At 39.6% G+C, this 18,874-nt stretch overlaps 1 protein-coding gene across 4 annotated transcripts in view; it reads right to left on the bottom strand.

Annotated features, from left to right (window-relative positions):
* Positions 1 to 1,094: 1,094 nt before the first annotated feature.
* Positions 1,095 to 18,874, bottom strand: part of kcnq5b (potassium voltage-gated channel, KQT-like subfamily, member 5b) — a 239,701-nt gene continuing 221,921 nt past the window's right edge. The window contains exons 10-15 of one of the 4 annotated variants that reach the window (XM_041785897.1): positions 17,394 to 17,617; positions 14,017 to 14,125; positions 10,782 to 10,913; positions 8,656 to 8,763; positions 7,003 to 7,129; positions 1,095 to 5,846 (exon numbers count right to left, since the gene is read on the bottom strand). In XM_041785897.1, the coding sequence (XP_041641831.1) occupies positions 4,779 to 5,846; positions 7,003 to 7,129; positions 8,656 to 8,763; positions 10,782 to 10,913; positions 14,017 to 14,125; positions 17,394 to 17,617 (1,768 nt within the window). In that variant the 3' untranslated portion in view covers positions 1,095 to 4,778. Of the gene's footprint in view, positions 5,847 to 7,002; positions 7,130 to 8,655; positions 8,764 to 10,781; positions 10,914 to 14,016; positions 14,129 to 17,393; positions 17,618 to 18,874 lie in introns of all 4 variants that reach the window. The other 3 variants (XM_041785896.1, XM_041785899.1, XM_041785898.1) reach the window with 3 other exon arrangements.

The raw sequence follows: 18,874 nt of genomic DNA on the forward strand, positions 1-18,874 counted from the left end.
TTTGCCTCAGTGACATGGCTTTCATTCTTAGTTATTGATAGATTTGGATATGGAAACCTCTTCATGCAAAATATGTTTAAATAACTTGTTGACTTCAAAATGACCCCAAGCTTCCTTCAGGTTTATTCTCAATATTGAAATGGGTTTTCAGATTGCATTGAGGTACTGCAAGCTAAAAATGATTCCTTACCACTGAGGCTTCAGGTGATTTTTGTGTAATATCTACCTTCAGCTAGAGAAGCTGATCCCCTTTATCTGTACCATGCAACAGGAATACATTCTGCATAAAGTCCTCTTCAACGGAGGAAACATAATCCCACGTTACATTGAATGAATACAGCAAAAGTTGCCCGAGATTAAAACAAAACAATTTTCCTTTCATGTAAAAACAGAGCAGCAAAATGCCAAATACAATACAAAGTAAGATTTATCTCAGTGTATCTGTTCTGAATCAAAACAAAGTGCTTTGCTAAAACACAAATTTTGACATCACAACAAACCTAGAAATGACATTCAAGATGAGTTTAAATGCACGGCTAATATCAGGTAAGAAAACCATTTGACTTGTGCATTATTGATCTGAAAATTAGCAGTGGTTTGTTTCTTCTCTCTAGACTGTCCCATTGACCCCTCCCTAATAAACAGGTTGCAGCTGGCTGTTTATGTAAATCAGCATTGTTGTGTGCGTATACAGGCATGCCAATGAGCAAAAGTGCATCTTGTACTATAGATATCTGTGACATTGATAAGTGTTCTTTTCCATTTTTTTAAAACAACATTGACATTTCGCTCTTCTGCCAGGCTTACCCGCGGCACTTCTTTGTGAAAGGTCCTGTTTTTTAAAGAGTTTTGAGGTAATACAAGTGTATCTCAAAAAATTAGAATATCAAGTAAAAGTTTGTCTTGTCCCGTGATTTACTTAATAAAAGTAAATTTCCATATATTCTAGATTCATCTCAAACAAAGTGAAACATTTGAAGACATTTTTGTTTTAATAATGATGACTCTAGTGTAAAGCTCATGAAAATCAAAAATCCACTTTCTCAAAATGCTTGAATATTGTGAAAAAGTCCATTTTGCAAAGGTTTCCTGAGCTGTAATTCTCTCATTCTGGTTCAGTGCACACAACCACAATCATGTGGAAGACTGCTGACTTGACTCTTGTCCAGAGGACAATCATTGCATTCCTCCACATGTAGGGTAAGCCACAGAAAGTCACTGCTGAAAGCGAGGCTGTTATCAGAGGCTGTATCAAAGCATATTCATGGAAAGTTGACTGGAAGGGAAAGTGTGGGGATGAGTGCAGCCTTAAGAGGATTGTCAAACAAAGCAGATTCAAGAACTTATAGGAGCTTCACAAGGAGTAGACTGAGGCTGAGGTCAGTGGATCAAGAGCTGCCACACACAGATGGGTCCAGGAAATTGGCCACAAGCATTGTGTCCCAAGTGTTGAGCCACTCTTGAACCACAGACGTCATCAGCGTCTCACCTGGGTTAAGGAGAAAAAGAACTGGACCATTGCTCAGTGGTCCAAAGTCCTGTTTTAGATGAAAGTAAAGAGTCTGGAGGAAGATCAGAGAGGAATCCAACAGAATCCAAGGTTCTTGAAGTCCAGTGTTTTCAGTCCAGAGTCAACGCTGTCAGCAGTCTACCAGGAAATTTTAGAGCTCTTCATGCTTCCATCTAATAAGAATCTTTATGGAGAGAACTGATTTCCCTTTCCAGCAGGACCTGACACCTGTCCACAGTGAAGCCAGAACCACTAGAAACTGGTTTGCTGACCATGGTGTTACTGTGTTTGACTGACCAGTCAACAGGCCTGACCTGTAGCGTGGAGGGAATCTCTGAGGAAACGTCAAGAGGAAGATGAGAGACACCAGACTCAACAATACAGATAAGATGAAGGCTGCTATCAGAGCAACCTGGGCTTCGTAACACCCCAACAGTGCCATGGACTGATTGGCTCCGGGCCATGTGGCATAGAAGCAGTAATTTGTGTTAAAGGAGCTCCAACTAAGTACTGTGTGCATACATTCGCGTAATTTTCCAAAAGGTCAGCGTTACTCTTTTTCTTTGAGAGAGTGGATTTTTGATTTTCATGAGCTGTAAGCTGTAATCGTCAAGATTTAAACAAAAAATGTCTTGAAATATTGCACTTTGTTTTTAGTTGAACCTGAATTAAATCACAGCGAAAAAAATGAACTTTCTCATGGTATTCTTTCTTTTCAGATGGACCTGTACAACATTTAATCAAGACTATTTTAGGAACTGAAATATATTATGTCTTGATTTGTTAGCAGCACAGTATGGACATCGTTTTGTGACTTTCTTACTTATTTATGTCATATAATGCTAGTCATTTTTAGACCTTAACTGACATATTGCTTTTCTATTAATGTGTAAGATATGGGCCAATATTGCCGAAAAGCAATTTATTTTGATTTTGAATGGGTCTTAATCCACTTAAAGTGTTCTATTTTGAACTTGGGCCCAGATATTCACTTTTTGACTGCCTTGTAGGGTAGGTAATCAGTAAATGACAGTGCATTTTTGTCCTATAAAACCATTAGGGACGCACAGATGCATCTGTATAACATCAGTACTGGGCGATATCAGCCCTGTTGACAAACACCAGCCATAATAAAATAATGTGGCATGAACAGATATCAGTAGCCAATGTTTATCTGTTGTGTCCAATCACTTTAATACTGCCATGATGCAAAACACACGGTTGAATCAAATCAAGCCGAGGTCAGACTACATTATTCTTTTTTAAAAATCTGTTACCACAATGGTCACTGACAAACATGACAGACTACATGGAGGGACGTAGTCATTGTTAACAATGGTATTACTATGATTGTGCTGAAACATGCAATCTTGGCTCAGTTTAACAAATTTTTATTGAGTAGGAGAAGTCACCTATTGGGCAAACTCTGAATGCTTTCCATGGTCAAATGCAAGAGAAAACTTTAGCATTATTGGAATCTTACACCAAAAGAAGTGCTTATGAATCAATGACATTGGTCCCTGTAATCTCATAAATGTAGGATCTGATATTTTATTTATTTATTTATTTAGCAGTAAATGCATCAGAAAGGTGGCTTTTCAGAGTTCCAAAGTTTTTTTTAGTTATATGGGGCAAACTGTAACAGATTTCATTTTAAGTGATTCTGTAAATCAATCACAATTCAAGTCTGCTAACTGAATTTGTATAACTATAGAAAAAAACATGCAGAGAATTTGTATTGGCCACAATGACAGCAATCATCAAAAAGGTAAGCATTGGAGTCCTGCAGCTAAGTTGCATATTAACTGTAATTATACTTGTGTGTGGTATATTTGACAAGATTTTGGAAAGCCAAACTAACAAGTAGAGGATTGCAATCATTCACATAATTAAGGATCCAAGCTTCAAGCTTTTCAAGTTTCCTATTATGAACAGAACATCCTGGGTCTAAAATTAAAATGATGGCACAAAAAGAGAATGTAAAGTCTGGCATCTGTGGAGTAACATTCACTTCATTATAGAAGCCAGTCAGGTGGCTGGATTATTATATTATGATGCTACACTGCCCAGCCTTGTCAGTTTTGCCCTGGAGTAATTTATAGTAAACATAACTATGGCTGCAGATTTTGTCTGGCTTTTGTTGTTATAAGTAGAACAGACCTTGTCAGGCAAAAAGAGGAATTAGCAGTTTGCCATGATGCAATCCCAGACTTTATATTAATCTCTTTAAACCGAAATCTTCATTTGAATGCGATCTGGTTGTGCAACTATGTATATGTTTAACTCCTTTATCATTCTCATGTATCTATTTTCCGGTCAAACCGTTTCAAGTGTCTTGATATGGCTTATCAATTTTTCGGTATTTCACAAGTTTCACTGGACGCCTTGACGTATCAAACATTAGCCCAAAGGGCTTTAATATCCATGGTTGCAGAGATTGCCTGCAGCCTAAAAACAATGTCTTTGATATTTAGCATTTTTAAGAGTCCTTGGTAAAACTACAGACAGGAAAATTTTCTAGTTAGAATCTTTATTCCATTAAGGTTTTATATTTGTAAAACTTTAAGCTGAGCGAAGCCTTTTAATTAACCATCATGCAATCAGAAAGTAGAGCCAGTTGACCAAGCATGAACGCTAAGCCTGGGCTGGTGGGAGTAGCTCTACTCTGAATAATTAATAGGCACCATAGTTAGGAAGCTAATCCAGGAACTAGAGAGTTGATTTCTGCCAATAAGCAAGCAGATCAACTCTTTGACAGATGCCTTTTTTGGGCCTGATACTGAAGTCTTAATGCATCCATTGTGACCACATCAGAATATTCTATCCACCCTAAACAAAAGATGCAATCATATGGTCAGAGTGTCCATGCCTTTAATTTAGTCAAGTGTAAACTTTCTTGCTTAAATCAGTACCTTTGACTGAAAACATGCAATGCTCATGCTGCGTCTCGATCTCACACAACCAACCGTCTCTACGGCCAAAATATCTTTGGCAGCCAGGTTTGGGTTTTCTGTGTTCATTATAAAAGCCTTCATCTTTTATTTTGGATTCGTCAATCATACTTCGAAACAAAGAGTAACTCATGCAACGATATGCCACATATGATCAGCCTGTATGAAAATACTGTGATTTTTATCAAATGGATCAACATAAAAGTAAACAAAATAAGCCCCCCTGTGAAACACCCGTCCTCCCGCTCCCCTCCAAAAAGGATAAAAATTGTCTTTCTGAGGTGAGATATCCGTGCCTTCTTAACTTGTAGGCAAGTTTATTTTAGCCGCACATGCGGCATGTTCAGCAATTCGGTGCTGCCAGCAGAAGGTGGAGATGCATGGCCACTGGCCAGGCTACTGTTAGAACCTCGGGACCCTGCCCCTGATCTGCTCCCTGTCCTCTGGAGCTCTAAGGAGTAGGAGGGGGTCTCAGCAGCCCCCAACGACAGGAAGTCAAATCCCTGCGTCTCTATCTCCCTGTCACTGATAAAGAGGTCCTCCTCACCCCATCCAACTCCACCGCTCCTGCTTACATTACTCCCACCACCCCCTCCTCCCCCGGGGTCTTGGCTGCCGCTGTGGAAGCCAACAGGGGAGTCACTGCTTGTACTTGGGCTTGGAGATGACAGACTGTGGCTGTGGTGGGTGTCCTGGACAGTTCCTGGAGCTGTCTTCATCAGGTCCTGCACTGACATGGACTTGCCCATGCCACAGTCCATCTTGTTGGGGCCAGAGCAGCAGCCCAGGACTGGTGGCACCAGGGGCTGCCCACTACGGTTGGGAGGGGGTGGTGGTGGAAGTCTCGCTAGAAGAGGAAATCCTCCATCGGCAACTCCACCGCCGCCACTGCTAACGCTGTTTGGAGTGAGGAGCGGTGAAGCGCTACCCACAGCCTCATCAGTACCGCTTTCAGGTGTGGTGGCTTGAGCCTGGCTGTGATGATGGCGAGGATAATGTGGATGATGGTGGTGGTGATGATGGTGAGGCAGCGGTGATGGGCTGAAAGAAGAGGATGCAAGGTTGGAGGGAGGCGTTGAGGAAGAGGCATTGAGATTGAGGTTGAGCTCATTTGGCGGTGCAAGGATTAGATGAAGTCCTCCCTTGGAGAGATGGGAGTTGGTAGAGGAGCGTGAGACACAGCCACTAGGGGGAGGCACTCCACTGCTGCTAACCTGGGTGGAGCAGGACAGGTCCTTGCTAAAGACGGGGGAGTGGTAGTCAGAAGTCTGTTCCAGCTCGAAAAGGGGCAGAGAGGAGAGCGTGAGGGCTGAAGATGAACCTTTACGTAAAACCTGACGGTAAATGTCGAGCAGGGAGTCCAGCTTTGACTCAATCGACTGGACCTGTTCGGAGAGAAAGGAAGGAGTGAAGACAAATGAGGGTTTGAAATGTTGGTTAGTAATTCCTTTATTAGCTACTAAATGTAGAAGTTTTTTGTGGAATGACGTTAACGACCACCTCAAGCTGAGCTGCAACTAACTGTAACTCGATCTGATTTACATTTGTGATCCTGACATTAAAAACAGGCTGCAAAAACATCTTAAGCTGCAGATGTGCTTTCGGCCCTACTTACTGTAGATTCCTTGGAGTCGAGAAAATGTGGCAACTTCTTCTACGAAAAATTTTCCTTGTTTTGGTGCATTTGTGTGAAGATTTACAATAACTTTCTTCCAGGAGACCAAGGAGTCTTCCATATGTCTTTAGGGGATTTCTGATCAAGATTTGAAAGAGATTTTTTCAACAGTGGCTTTCTCTCCGCAACTCTTCCGTAAAGCTTTGACTAATGAAAAACTGGGCCACAGTTGTTTGCAGTATTTCCCATCTCAGCTGCTGAAGCTTGTAAGTCCTTCAGAGTCATAGGAGTTTGGTGGCCTCTCTCACACGTCTCCTTCATGCATGGTCACTCAGTTTGTGAGGACGGCCTGATCTAGATCTAGGCAGATTTACACATGTACAATATTCCTTCCATTTCCTGATGATGGATTTCACTGAGCTCTGAGGGATGTTTAGTGCCTTGGGCATTTTTTTGTATACATCTCCTGACATACTTTTCAATAACCATTTGTCTGAGTTGCATTGGGTGTTCTTTTGTCTTCACGATGTAATGGTAGCCAGGAATACTGATTATCCAGTGACTGGACCTTCCAGACACAGGTGTCTTTATACTGCAATCATCCGAGACACATTCACTGCACTCAGGTGGTCCGCATTTAACTAATTACGAGACTACTAGCACAAATTGGCTGGACCTCTGTTGAATTAGGTCAGTCACTTATTTTACCTTAAAAATTTTTGTAGAAATCTGTTTTCAGCCTTTAAAAGCAGGTGAACACTTTTTATAGGCACTGTATCAACTGCTTGATGTTTTGCATTCGTAGGACAAGTTGGTATGCTAGAATCAGGTTTTTTTTATGAGATTTCTACAGCTTCTCACTGACAAAGAAATGATTAAGACATTCCAAGAATATAACAAAACATAAAAAAAATTGGAGCACAGACCTGCCGTTCCACTTTACAGACACGACCCAGCATGCTCATATCCTCCAAAATATCTCCATCAGACAGCAGCTTCTCTCGAATCTTCTTATCCAGAGGGATCTGGCCTCTCCCGAGGATTTGGTCCACCCTGCAGAACACACACCATACAAGCATACGAGAGCACACACAAGCACATGCAAACAAAAGAAGACATTAATGAACGGTCGAAGAGAAAGCATCAAAGAAGAGATCGACCTGGCAGCCCACGGAAAGGAGGAAAGCTTCAAACTGAAACAGAATAATAGATCACGAAAAGAAGCAAGAGGTTATTCTTTCTAACTGGATTTTTAAAAGTGTACCATAAGTAGGGATGGGTACCAAATTTGGTACTTTTATAGGTACCAACCGAATTCCATCAGTACTCCCGAATACCAACTAACGTAAAATCAAAGGCTACCATGTTTTGGTACCTAAACAAATCCTTCTGACTGCAAGAGAGTGGAAGAGTAGTCAATTTTCCTTGCAAACGCAGCATTGTACGCACTAGAGTAAAGTGATTTTATTGATTAAAGATCAAATATGTAGAATGGGATTCCTACATTAATCTAAAATAAATAAACCTATGTTAAATGTAGTTTCTATGGTACAGTGATAGAATGAGAGTATTACAGTTCGGAATTATTTAAAAAAGGCCAGCTGATATTAAAAAAAGATTTTAAAAGGTTTGATATAGCGTTTCTATCAAATCCCCATATCTGATCTTTTGTGTACTGCAGTTCTATCATCAGTCCCTGCAGCAGAGGTCAGTATAACTGCAGCACTCACTGGTGCTATCATCTAAGTGTGTTAGTAGAAGTTAGTGCTACATGACATATTTCTAATTGATTATTGAGCCTAAATGATTTCAATGAAGATCCCAAAATTGTTAAAATAGACTGTATGTAAGAAGTGGACCAAGTCTGTGACACTGTCATTGGTCTGTGAACGATTACAGCTATGACTTTATCACTTTGCTGTTAAAACTTTGGTTTTGTAGAGGAAAAAGAGACTCTTGGTTGGAAGGATGCATCTCCACTTTGGAGCAAATATAGGCTTATGAGAAACAAGCTGTATAAATATTTTTAACCAAAAATAACACTGTCCTTAGTGCATTCGATATTTGTCAGGTTGTTATGTCTAATCAAAATTATGAGCTCATTATAAAATTGATTCTAGTGAGAAGAAGGGTCATTTTCTTACAGATTTTGTCCAAATTAGCTTTCTAAGTGCACTTGTGGTCCCCTGCTATAAATCAGAGAGAATGATGGTTTAGCTTCTTTGTTTTTAAGTTTTCGACTCAAAGGATAAGTCAACTTCTTATATACAGTCTAAGATTTTTCACCTGATAAAAACAGCACATACCAAAACCAAAGTCAGGATATTGAAGAGCTTTGTTAGTCTTTGGTTAAGGATGAATGTTACCCGGAGAGAAGCAAGTTATAACACAGCAATGCATGACAGACATGCTTAAATTAAGGTTTCATTTCACTTTCAGATCAGTCGATTCAAAGAAGTTTGAATTTAACTTGTTTATCTTTGCTTTGTTATTTGCATGACAGCCAGCCTCTGAATCAACTGAAAGACAAAGCAAACTGAAGCCTCTTATGTAGTTAAAGACATGGGGGCTATTCTGACCCCTGTGTGGAGTTCTTTCTGCCCTGGTTGTAATAAACAGGCAGGGAGGGGGTAGAGAACGTCTTGGCTCGGCTGCTCAGGGTCTGTGGGCCTACTATCATGTCCAGTCTGTGAGGGAAGAAAGGAAACACGCACACAGATGCAAGTGCATGGGCATACACATACATCAATACATAATCACAAAATGTAAAAGATATACACATGTTTTAAAAACACACACAAATACACCCATACAGTACATGCACAAGGTTTGCACACACACAAACACATAAGCAGATAAGCTACAGTGTGGTCAAACAGCGCTCATCCAGTTACACATTGATAAATACCACTATATAATTACCATCATTAATAAACAGTACAATAATTGTTAATTTGTTTTAATTAAAGCTTAAGCCCTCAACAGAATGACTGTCTACATATTACTGGTTATGAAACAGATTATCTTTTTTTTTTTGTTTTAGTAGAGACAGAAAAATTTGTATAGCACTTGGAGTTTAAGACAAATTTCCCTATGGCAATACTGATGTGAATCCAGCTGAACCGTGCCATAACCTATCATGGTGGATTGTATGAAACGTGTCTAAAAATAATCAATGTATAAATTTTACTTGGTTGCATGACAGACTGTAAAGGTCACGTTCTGAGTATTGTCAAAGCACCTGCCATTCTTAGTCACTTCTTGCAGTTTGTAACTGAACGAAACAGGCAAGAATGAACCTATGTAGATTGAACATGCACTGTAAGATGATATGGACTGTATTGTCAAAAAGTATTGGGACACCTGACCATTACACCAAGGGGGACTGCAATGACTTCTTGGAAGACTTTCCATCTGAGCATTTTTTGTGGAAATTTGAGCTCATTTCTTCTGTAGAGCATTTATGAGGTCAGGCACTGATGTTGGACAAAAGGCCTGACTCGCAACCTCCCTTCCGGTTAATCCCAAAGGTGCTTGATGGGGTTGAAGTCAGGGCTCTGTGTCAAGTTCTCCCACACCAAAGTCAAACCATGCCTCTCTATCAGACGGGGAAAGGGTCAAACTTTTGTTATTAATAGGTGCAATCCTTGATCTGCGCCTAGTCCTTTCTAGATCTAATTTGTCAGTATGAGCACAAAAATCTCAAGTTTTGGTTTTGTTTCATAAATGTTTAAGTCATGCAGCGAATGCTGACATTAGAACACCACTGTAACAGAGTTATGGACAGCAGAAGCAGAGGCAGGCATGAAACATATCTCCCTGTCTATATATTTATCCATATTGTGTTACTTCACATATTCTATATATATTTTTTGCTAATATTTTATGAAGAATATAAGAATTTGATTTATCAATATATATGAATATTCTATCAATATTCATCGTTGGTACACTAGTTGGTAAACTGCTTTTTCAAAGGTCATATATTGTGCAAAATACGCTTCTGCAGGCTTTTCTAATAAAAATATGTGCCCCTGGCCTGTCCAGAATCCCCCCAAGATTCAGAAAGGTTTGGTTGACCCTCCCCACTTGGAAGTAAGTTCCACCCTCCTCTCCTGAGCTGAGAGGAGGATCAAGAGAGCCACATCCATTAAGCCACATCCATTTCCTGGGAAGGGTGTGGTCAGGGGCGGAGTCAGACAGCACATTTACATTTACAGCCACAGACACAGAAACAGCTTGTTCTGAGCAGGCTGAAACAGAGGATTTTTAGACATACAAAAATCCAATACTGGAGTGTTTTTTCACCAACAGACTTCACAGGCATGATTTGGGAACCTCTGAGACCAATATAAACTTGTCTTAAAAGGGTAAATTATGTGACCTTTAAGATATTAGAGCAACATTATGGAAAATCTGTTTGGTGTGCTGAAGTGCCCGTAGAAGGTTTCTAAATGCAACTGCACTGTTATAAAGCACATAGTGCTGTTACTGATTTAACCAGAATGCTGTTTTAATTGTCTGTTATCGACCATGACACAACATATGCATAAACCACTAACTAATAAAAAATATAACTTGTAAAGCACGTTGAATGAATCTTTAAGTTAAGTAAACAGTCCTCTTTTATTAATGATGGTCATTATTATTAAGTAATCCCAACATTGTTAGCTGATGTTATCATGCACTGTGTTGTCATGCTGACCTGGTCTGAAGGCTCTTGATTCGACACAGCATGTCCAGGTGACCGGCAGAGTACTGCTCGATCACGTCTTTGACATCATAAGGACGCAGCGTCTCCTTAAACTTCTTCTTGGCCACATGAAACTTCATTATCCTGCACAAAAAATGCAAAAGTTGTTCATAAATCCGGCACAAGGGGGAGCCCTTACACAGCCGTGCTCATCATCAACACCCAGTAGCAGTCATTTTTCATAGAAAGCATCAAGTGAAAACAAACATTCCCTGTATTTCCTGTGTTTTAAATGCACTTGAAGTGGGACATTTTGTTCCAGTGACCTTTCCTCTCCAAACCAAAGAAGCACTTGAGAATGTCTGTATGATCTCTTCTTTGCCAGTTACAAAAACTTCCAAAGAGCTTGGGGCTTCTTATTCAAACAATGTCTGTGTAAAGGAATCACTTCAGCTCTTTGAATGTCCCACCTGTACAACTTCAAAGAGCTGAAGTGTCAGAGCTGGCAGAAAGTGTGAGTTTTTGAGATGAGAAGAAAGGATCATCAAGGATTAACAATAAAACTTTAGGTGGAGGTGAAACAGTGAAGCTAAAGGATTGTATCGCTCTCTTAGGTAGCCTCTTAGATCTGAGATAAATTAAACAACACTGGAAACCAGAATTGAATAAGTATCTCCAGTCTTGTACAGCACTGGTTGTCAAATGGAGGGGCAAGGCACACCAGTGTGCCTTGAGGCATGCCTTTGTGTGCCCTGGGAATTTGTACAACCATGCTTGATTACTACAATTAATACAAAAACTTAAGATTCTATTACATGTGTTTTCATGGGTGTTTTTGATAATATAATACTGCAATATCACATAATATCAATATATAAAAAACTTGACCAACCTCTTTCAATTTTTTTCTTGCTTGATTTCTGGTATTCTCTAACTATGCTTTTGATTCATAAGTACATATTAAAGATAATTTAGTGTGAAAATGAAAAATAACAGGTACAAAAAGTTTTGAATTTGCTACGGCAGTTTTCTTTAATCAGTAACTGTATATAGGCCGACACAGCTGAAATGTATGCTGAAAAAACTGAAATTTTAGCATGTATTTATGTAAATCTGTTGTTCCCAAATGGGATTAGGCATGTCCAAATGTGCATTTTTTAATTTGATCAAGGATGCATTATTACTACAACTAAACACCAGGTAAATATGATACGTTAAAGAGGTGATTTTCCATGGATTTAAGCATGGTGTGTGTGCCTTGACTAAAAAAGTTTGAAACTCACTACACAGTATATGAGCTGCTGTGCTCTGCTAGACATTTCAATGACTTAATCTGTCACTTCTTTGGCATTTTTTCTTTATTAGGTTATTTAGTAAAGACTTCCATTTTGCTGCCTCTTGAAAGTAGCAGGAAATCTAGACCAACAACAGAAGAGGCTTGTGAACTGGTTCACATTATCTGCTGCTATTAAGTCCTAAATGTGGCAGAATAATCACTATGACTTAGAGGGCTGCAAGACATTATATATAAATATAATATTTTAATCCAAACCTCAGCCTTTGCTTGTTTAAAAGAATATAAGCCTCTCAGTAACACAGTGTGCTGACATCAAGTTCATGCTTCCTCTGAATCCTGGGAGACAGCACTTATTAGCTGTTGATAATTTATGCAATGAGATTCCTGTCTGCATGACTAAGGTGAGAAAACCACCACTGAAAGCTTAGTTTTCACCAAACATCAGGTTGAGAAAGGACAACAAAAATTCAAGTTTTACCAAGTGTTTCACTCTGACGTTTTTTTTATAGCACATTCACCCAAAAAAGTCAAAATAAATATCTAATTTCAAGATAAAAAAGCAAAAACAAAAAATGAAGGCCTGCATTGAAAGCTGTGGGAAAAAACTGCCAAAGATAAAGACAAAATTGACTTAAGAGTCTAGAAAGTGAAGCCTTACCTAGACTAGAGAAGGATGGATTTCCAGATGGATTTGTTTCACTCATCCATCTGGAAAACCTCCCATAGACTTCATTCGGGAAAGGGCAGAGCCTTTGAAAAAAACTTGAAGGGTGATTGGATGAACGTTCTGTCTGTCACATCTTTACAGCCTAACCAGAGCAACAAAATGTGATGTAGCCGCTACCGGGAAGTAATTTTAGAGAGCAGCATAAAGTGAACCATGGTGACTGTAGACATGTCAATACATGACTTTTGTTGTTTTTGAAAAGAAAACAACTCACTGCTGTTCTTTGTTCTTCTTTTAACGAAGAAATGTCATCAAGTTCTGATAAAACTTCTGCTTTAGCAGCATCGACGCTAATCTCTTCTTCCATTAATTGCACCGGCCTCTTGTTGCTGCTTGTTTACATCACTACTCTTCCGCGCCCAAAGATATTACCTCTTACTCCTGATTGGTCCTTTTACTTCTAACAGGACCAAACATTTCAGATGGGAGCTTTGCAGGATGGATTCGCCAGTAAGAAACATGGAAATGGGCATATCCATCTGCTTTGCAAGGTTGAGAGTATGCAGTTTCTGAAGAGATTGCGCTGAGAATGCTGAAAGTTAAATGGCAGACAGCCAACTGCTAATGCTGTGTCTGAAAAAATCTGGGTGATTTAATGTTATTTAAGAAGCTAAACCTTTTATTAAATGTAAGTATTGTCTGACTGCTAATACTGTGTCTAAAAAATCTAAATGATGCTATCTGTGTAAGAAGCCCAACTGCAATTGCTGCAACTGAAAATAGTTTAATACATTTTCTCTTGATTATAAAGCTGATGCTAAACTTGCTGCTATTTTTAGGTCATCTTTGGTTCATGATTGGAGTTGTGCAGAGCCGTGTAGCATGATTATGTTACAACAATACACTTTATGTCAAATCCTAAGTTGTTATTGAGCAATGTCACCACAGAATTCAAGGGTTTAAGATCTGCACCAGGGGTCATCAACTCCAGTCACACAAGGGCCTGCTTCTTCCTGACAGACACTTTGGGGGCCGGATATTGAAATACACTACATCAAAATCAATCTTTTGGTCAAATTAACATATTCTTATCAAAATATTTCTGTCTTTTAGCATCACACAGCCAGACTAAATAATGAAAAATCTTATGGTCATTTGAACAAACAGGACCAATCAGCAGAGGTATTAAGGCAGGGCTGTAATCAGAAGTAGTTTGCATGCAGCCACAGCACAGGAAAAACATACTTTGATTAAAGGAGGAAGTCTCATTTCCTCTGCCTCACCTGACGGCTCTAATGACAGATTTGACTGATGGCAGCAGGTCCTCCACTGAGATCTCACAGTGACATCCCTTCTCATCAAAAGCATCATCATTGGCCATGTTGGAGTCTGCTGCTGGGGACAAAGGACAAAGACATATTAACAATTTAGACGCTGTTTATTTACACGTGTTGCAATTGTTTTATCAATCTACTCACAGTGATATTTTTCATTTGTAATATCATTATTACACATACAAATTACAACCCCAGCCCAAGTTTTAGTACTACAGTCAAGCAACAACCTACAACATTAAAAAAAGGTGACAGTGTGCAAGTGCAAAAACTGTAGTTCCTCAAGTGTCCACTTGAGGCTGGCTCCAAAAGCCTTGGAAGACCCATACCTACCCATTCTGAAACTCCCAACAGCAGAAATAAACATGTTCATAACCTGGTACAAAATGATTGTGGTCTAAATAGTTCATGTCTTTACTGGCACGCAATATGCAGAGAATGAATTTATTATGACTCATCCATTTTTATTTAATGAAGAATTAAAGTTATGCATAGTTGGGGATGTGACTGTTAGCTGGCTCTCTGTAGCCGTTTGCCTGCACCAGCTGGTTGTATGCCTGGGGGTAGTGTTATGTCTGACTCAGAGCTGAAAGTTACAACTGATTTAAGAAGAAAGTCAAATTTAAACAATGTGATATAAATGGCAAAGGAAAGCTGGTAAACCTAAAAGGAAAACCTGATGGCAGTGCATCTTGCTTGCAGACTGATCAAGGAAAAGGCTAACCTTGCAAAGCAGATGTATACGCCCCTTTACATGTTTCTCACTGGCGAATCCATCTTGCAAAGCTCCCGTCTCAACCATTTCGGGCACGGCAGAGTAGTGATGTAAACAAGCAGCAACAAGAGACCAGTGCAATTATGGTGGAAGACACTTGTGTGGATGCTGCTAAAGCGTGAGTTTTATCAGAACTTGACGAAATTTCTTCGTTAAAAGAAGAACAAAGAACAGCAGTGAGTTGTTTTCTTTTCAAGAACGACAAAAGTCGTGTACTGACATGTCTACAGTCGCCATGGTTCGCGTTATGCAGCTCTAATGGAGTTTACTCCTTCGGTAGGGGCACAACCCGCTGGCGGCTACATCACGTGTTTTGTTGCACTGACTGGCCCATAAAGATGTGACCAACAGAACGTTCATCCAATCACCCTTCAAGTTTTTTTCAAAGGCTCTGCCCTTTCCCAAACGCTGTGTATGAGTGATTTCCCAGATGGATGTGGGAATACATCCATCTGGTGTACCAGGTCATGAAAAGGCATGGTTATCATGCATAACTAAAATGAAATACATGGATGTATTTTCGCTTGGTGATGGTGTTCATTTCAAATTCATTAATTTTGCAGGAGAAATAAGTGCCATCCTCTAACAGTTCAGCTAGCCAACATGGCAGTGACAGGGAACAATCAGATGGAGCAGAGCTTAAAATTCAGTCAAGTTTTGGAAGGCTTGGCTATTAAATCCTCTCCTCCAGCAGGCCTTGGCCAGCATACCCAATCTCACCACCCCCACCTTCCATTAATCTATCAGTCCCACCACAAACGCTACCTGGCTGCTACCCAGGAGGGCCTGCCATGACAGTAATTCTAGGCCAAAGGCAGAAAGTGAAAATGACCAAAAATATTAAAGTCCTCAGTTATCTAAATAAATGGGACAAAACAATTCTGGTAAGTGGGCTTGGCGACTGCAAGTAAGAAAGGATACAAAGGACAGCAGCAGAAATGTATAACATTCTTCCTGCTGAAGGCATTGAGCAATTACATCTACTTTGAAACTAGTATTTACTAGAAGGAAAGTTAAATGCTGATACTTTAAAGGTCATATAAAAATACACATTTTCATGATTTTTCTAAAATAAATACGTGCAAAGTGGTCAGAAAAAAACTAATGCTCTTATACACAATAGAAAATACAATGCAATACAAATGTCACATGCAACAGTCTCATTTACATATCCAAAAAGGAGTGGGACAAAGTGCACACTTATTTAATCCCCCACCTCCCGATAGGATTTTGCAGTTAACAATCAAATTTCAAGGTTGGCAGCGCTCTTCCCCAGTAAAGAGAAGTCTTTTAGTGATAACTTATCATGGGTCACTTTAAGTGAAGGTCTGAGCCTGTCGATGTCTCACTCGCTTTTTTATATTATATATTTTCATGCAATACTTTTGCAACCTGAGTTATCAAACAGGAATTTAAAGTTTTGCTGTTATCAACATATACAGGAGTGATTCCAAAACTTTTTTCATTTTTAGAAATATATCCTGAAATACATCCATTGCATGAATTATCTGGGAAACCTCCATTACAAATTGTTTGGGAAGAACAGGATTTTAAAAAAAAATCTTGGAAGGAGATTGGACAAACATTCTGCCTGTCATACTCATTAAAAAATTAGCTAGTAGACATCCAGCACTAACCTGTGCTTGATGGGCAAACGCTGCAGTAGTATATGAACAGAGGAGCTTGATGTGGATAAAACTCAGGAGAAGAGCAAAAACGTCACGAAAGTGAGAAAATCTTTCAGAGTGGTTCTTTGCTCTTGTTTTAACAAAGAAATGTGGCACAATTCTGTTAAAACTACTACGATACTGCAGCTACATCCAATCAAATTCACTTCACTAGCAGTTTTTGTGTATATAGGCTTACAAATAAACCTGCCTGTAACTACCACAAACTCATGCCAAAGCAGCTCAGGAACAGAGCAGAAACATCTACTCTGTCATGAAAAGCTTTCAGCACTCTTCTTTGCCCTTTGATAAGAAAAGTGGTCCATTTCTGATAAAAAAAATGCCACTATACAATAGCTACACCCAAGCTGGTGGCAGCTATTGCCATCGTCTTCCAGAACAACTAAACCCCTCCTGTAACTACCTTGTTCTCCTTAAATGACACTGATAGGTTTGGTCCGTTATTCAGATACGGCACAAATGTTTCAGATTTGAACTTTGCAAGATGGATTTGCCTGATGACAGACATGGAAACTCTCCAATCCATCTGCTTTGAAAGGTTAGTAAAACAGACTCTTTGTAAAAGTTATAATTGTGTGGTTTACCTTTAAAACATACTGTGTGATGAAGTTACCAATGGGGCAACACCACAAGACAAATGTATGTTTGAGAGGTGCTGTTGCTATGGATGTTTGCCTGTAACTGAGCTCAAGTTTTCTTTTTTTGACTTTCAACTCAACAGTAATGTGAAGATTCTCATGACTGCTGCTTTGCTTGTGCATGTTAAAACAGTGGACCCAAACTGTTCCACTTTGCTTTATATAAAATTAGAAAGGTAAGTCTAACAAGGTCAGAAGGTCTTATAACAAGACAGAATCACTCACCATCAGTTGTGGAGCGCGACTGGCTCTTAAGGCGGAGTGAGGGTCTGAAGCGCGTGCGGTCATTGAAGCTCCAACTCTTCTGTACCTTGGCAGGACTGGTTCCCTCCGTCCCACCCTCAGCCACAGGAGAGCGCCGGTCATTCACAGAGGCTGTCTGCCTGTTCTTGATGCTCTGACCCCTTGGGCTTGCCAACCTCACCCGCTCCTTGAAGCTCAACTTCTGACTGTGCGTTAAAACAGAGATGAACAGTGACACAGAGTAGAAGGAAGAAGAGGGAAAAGATGGTGTGAGGTGGAATGACACACAGAAAAGACACGTCAACTATGAGTGGACATAAGGACATCATCACTTATCCAAGACCCAAAATGCTGTTCCTTTTCACAGTCCTTTGGCAGTCATCATTCACAGCTTCATTGACTATTTCAACTGTAAACAACTGTAGGAGAAGATGAAGAAAGCGGGCATGCATTGCAGCATTGCATCAGGTGCCTCACACAAAATGCCAAGTCAGGTTAGACGTAATCCCTTAACTTTGCATTATTTGAGCCTTGATTTGTTAATGTTACATTAAATCCAAACCCCTGCGTCAGCCTTATTATAGTATAATTCATGACCAATCACCATGCACCATGTGGTGGATTAGACATAATATAAGGTAACGTTGATATAACATTAAAAAGTTTGTTCTTATGGAAGAAAGTTAATGAAAGGTACTTGTGGGAAATGAATGAAAACGGACAATGACACAGAGAAAAGGTAATGGAATAACATGGGTAAGGTAAGTAGAATGGCTAACTTGGAATTTGTGAACTTATAGATAATGACTTCATGCAAAGGCAGTGCACAAGCGTCAGGCATTGAGCATTGGGAAGTTACTGTTGTGTAGTTGTGGATCAAAGGCTAAGACTTGTATCATAATCTTTATGTCAGGAGTTAAACTAAAAAAATGTAACTATATAGTTTTTGGCAGGATCAAGTCTATTTTTTTGGTAATTATTCAACTGACTTTGACTAAAGCATGAATATACACGGCCTTAAATGTGTTACACAAAAATTGGCATAGTATCAAATAAGTAACTTACTGTTAGATAACCAAGGAATGAATGCTCAAGTGCTGAATACAGACTCAGTATGGCTGTCCACTTTTCAATAGGGTGGGACTAAAATATGCAAAATGAATAACTAATTGATCAGCAGTGAATCCTTACTGAGTGCTAACCCAGTATGATGATCAGCTTAAAGTAAGAAGTAACTTTATAATATTTGAGGAATCACTTTCTACCTGTCAATGAATGCTTAACAAGCAGTTTGTTTCTTAATAATTACACAAGAGTATCTTTCACATCCTCACCTCCTTCATCCCAGTCTAGTACGCTGCAGCCACAATGCAGGACAGGAACAGGCTGCAGCATATCATCTAGTCTGCAGAGAGGGTGGTTGGCCGCAATCTACCATCTCTCCATGACCTGTTCGCCTCCAG

Source organism: Cheilinus undulatus, linkage group 4 (assembly GCF_018320785.1).
Source record: "Cheilinus undulatus linkage group 4, ASM1832078v1, whole genome shotgun sequence".
Classification (NCBI taxonomy): domain Eukaryota; kingdom Metazoa; phylum Chordata; class Actinopteri; order Labriformes; family Labridae; genus Cheilinus; species Cheilinus undulatus.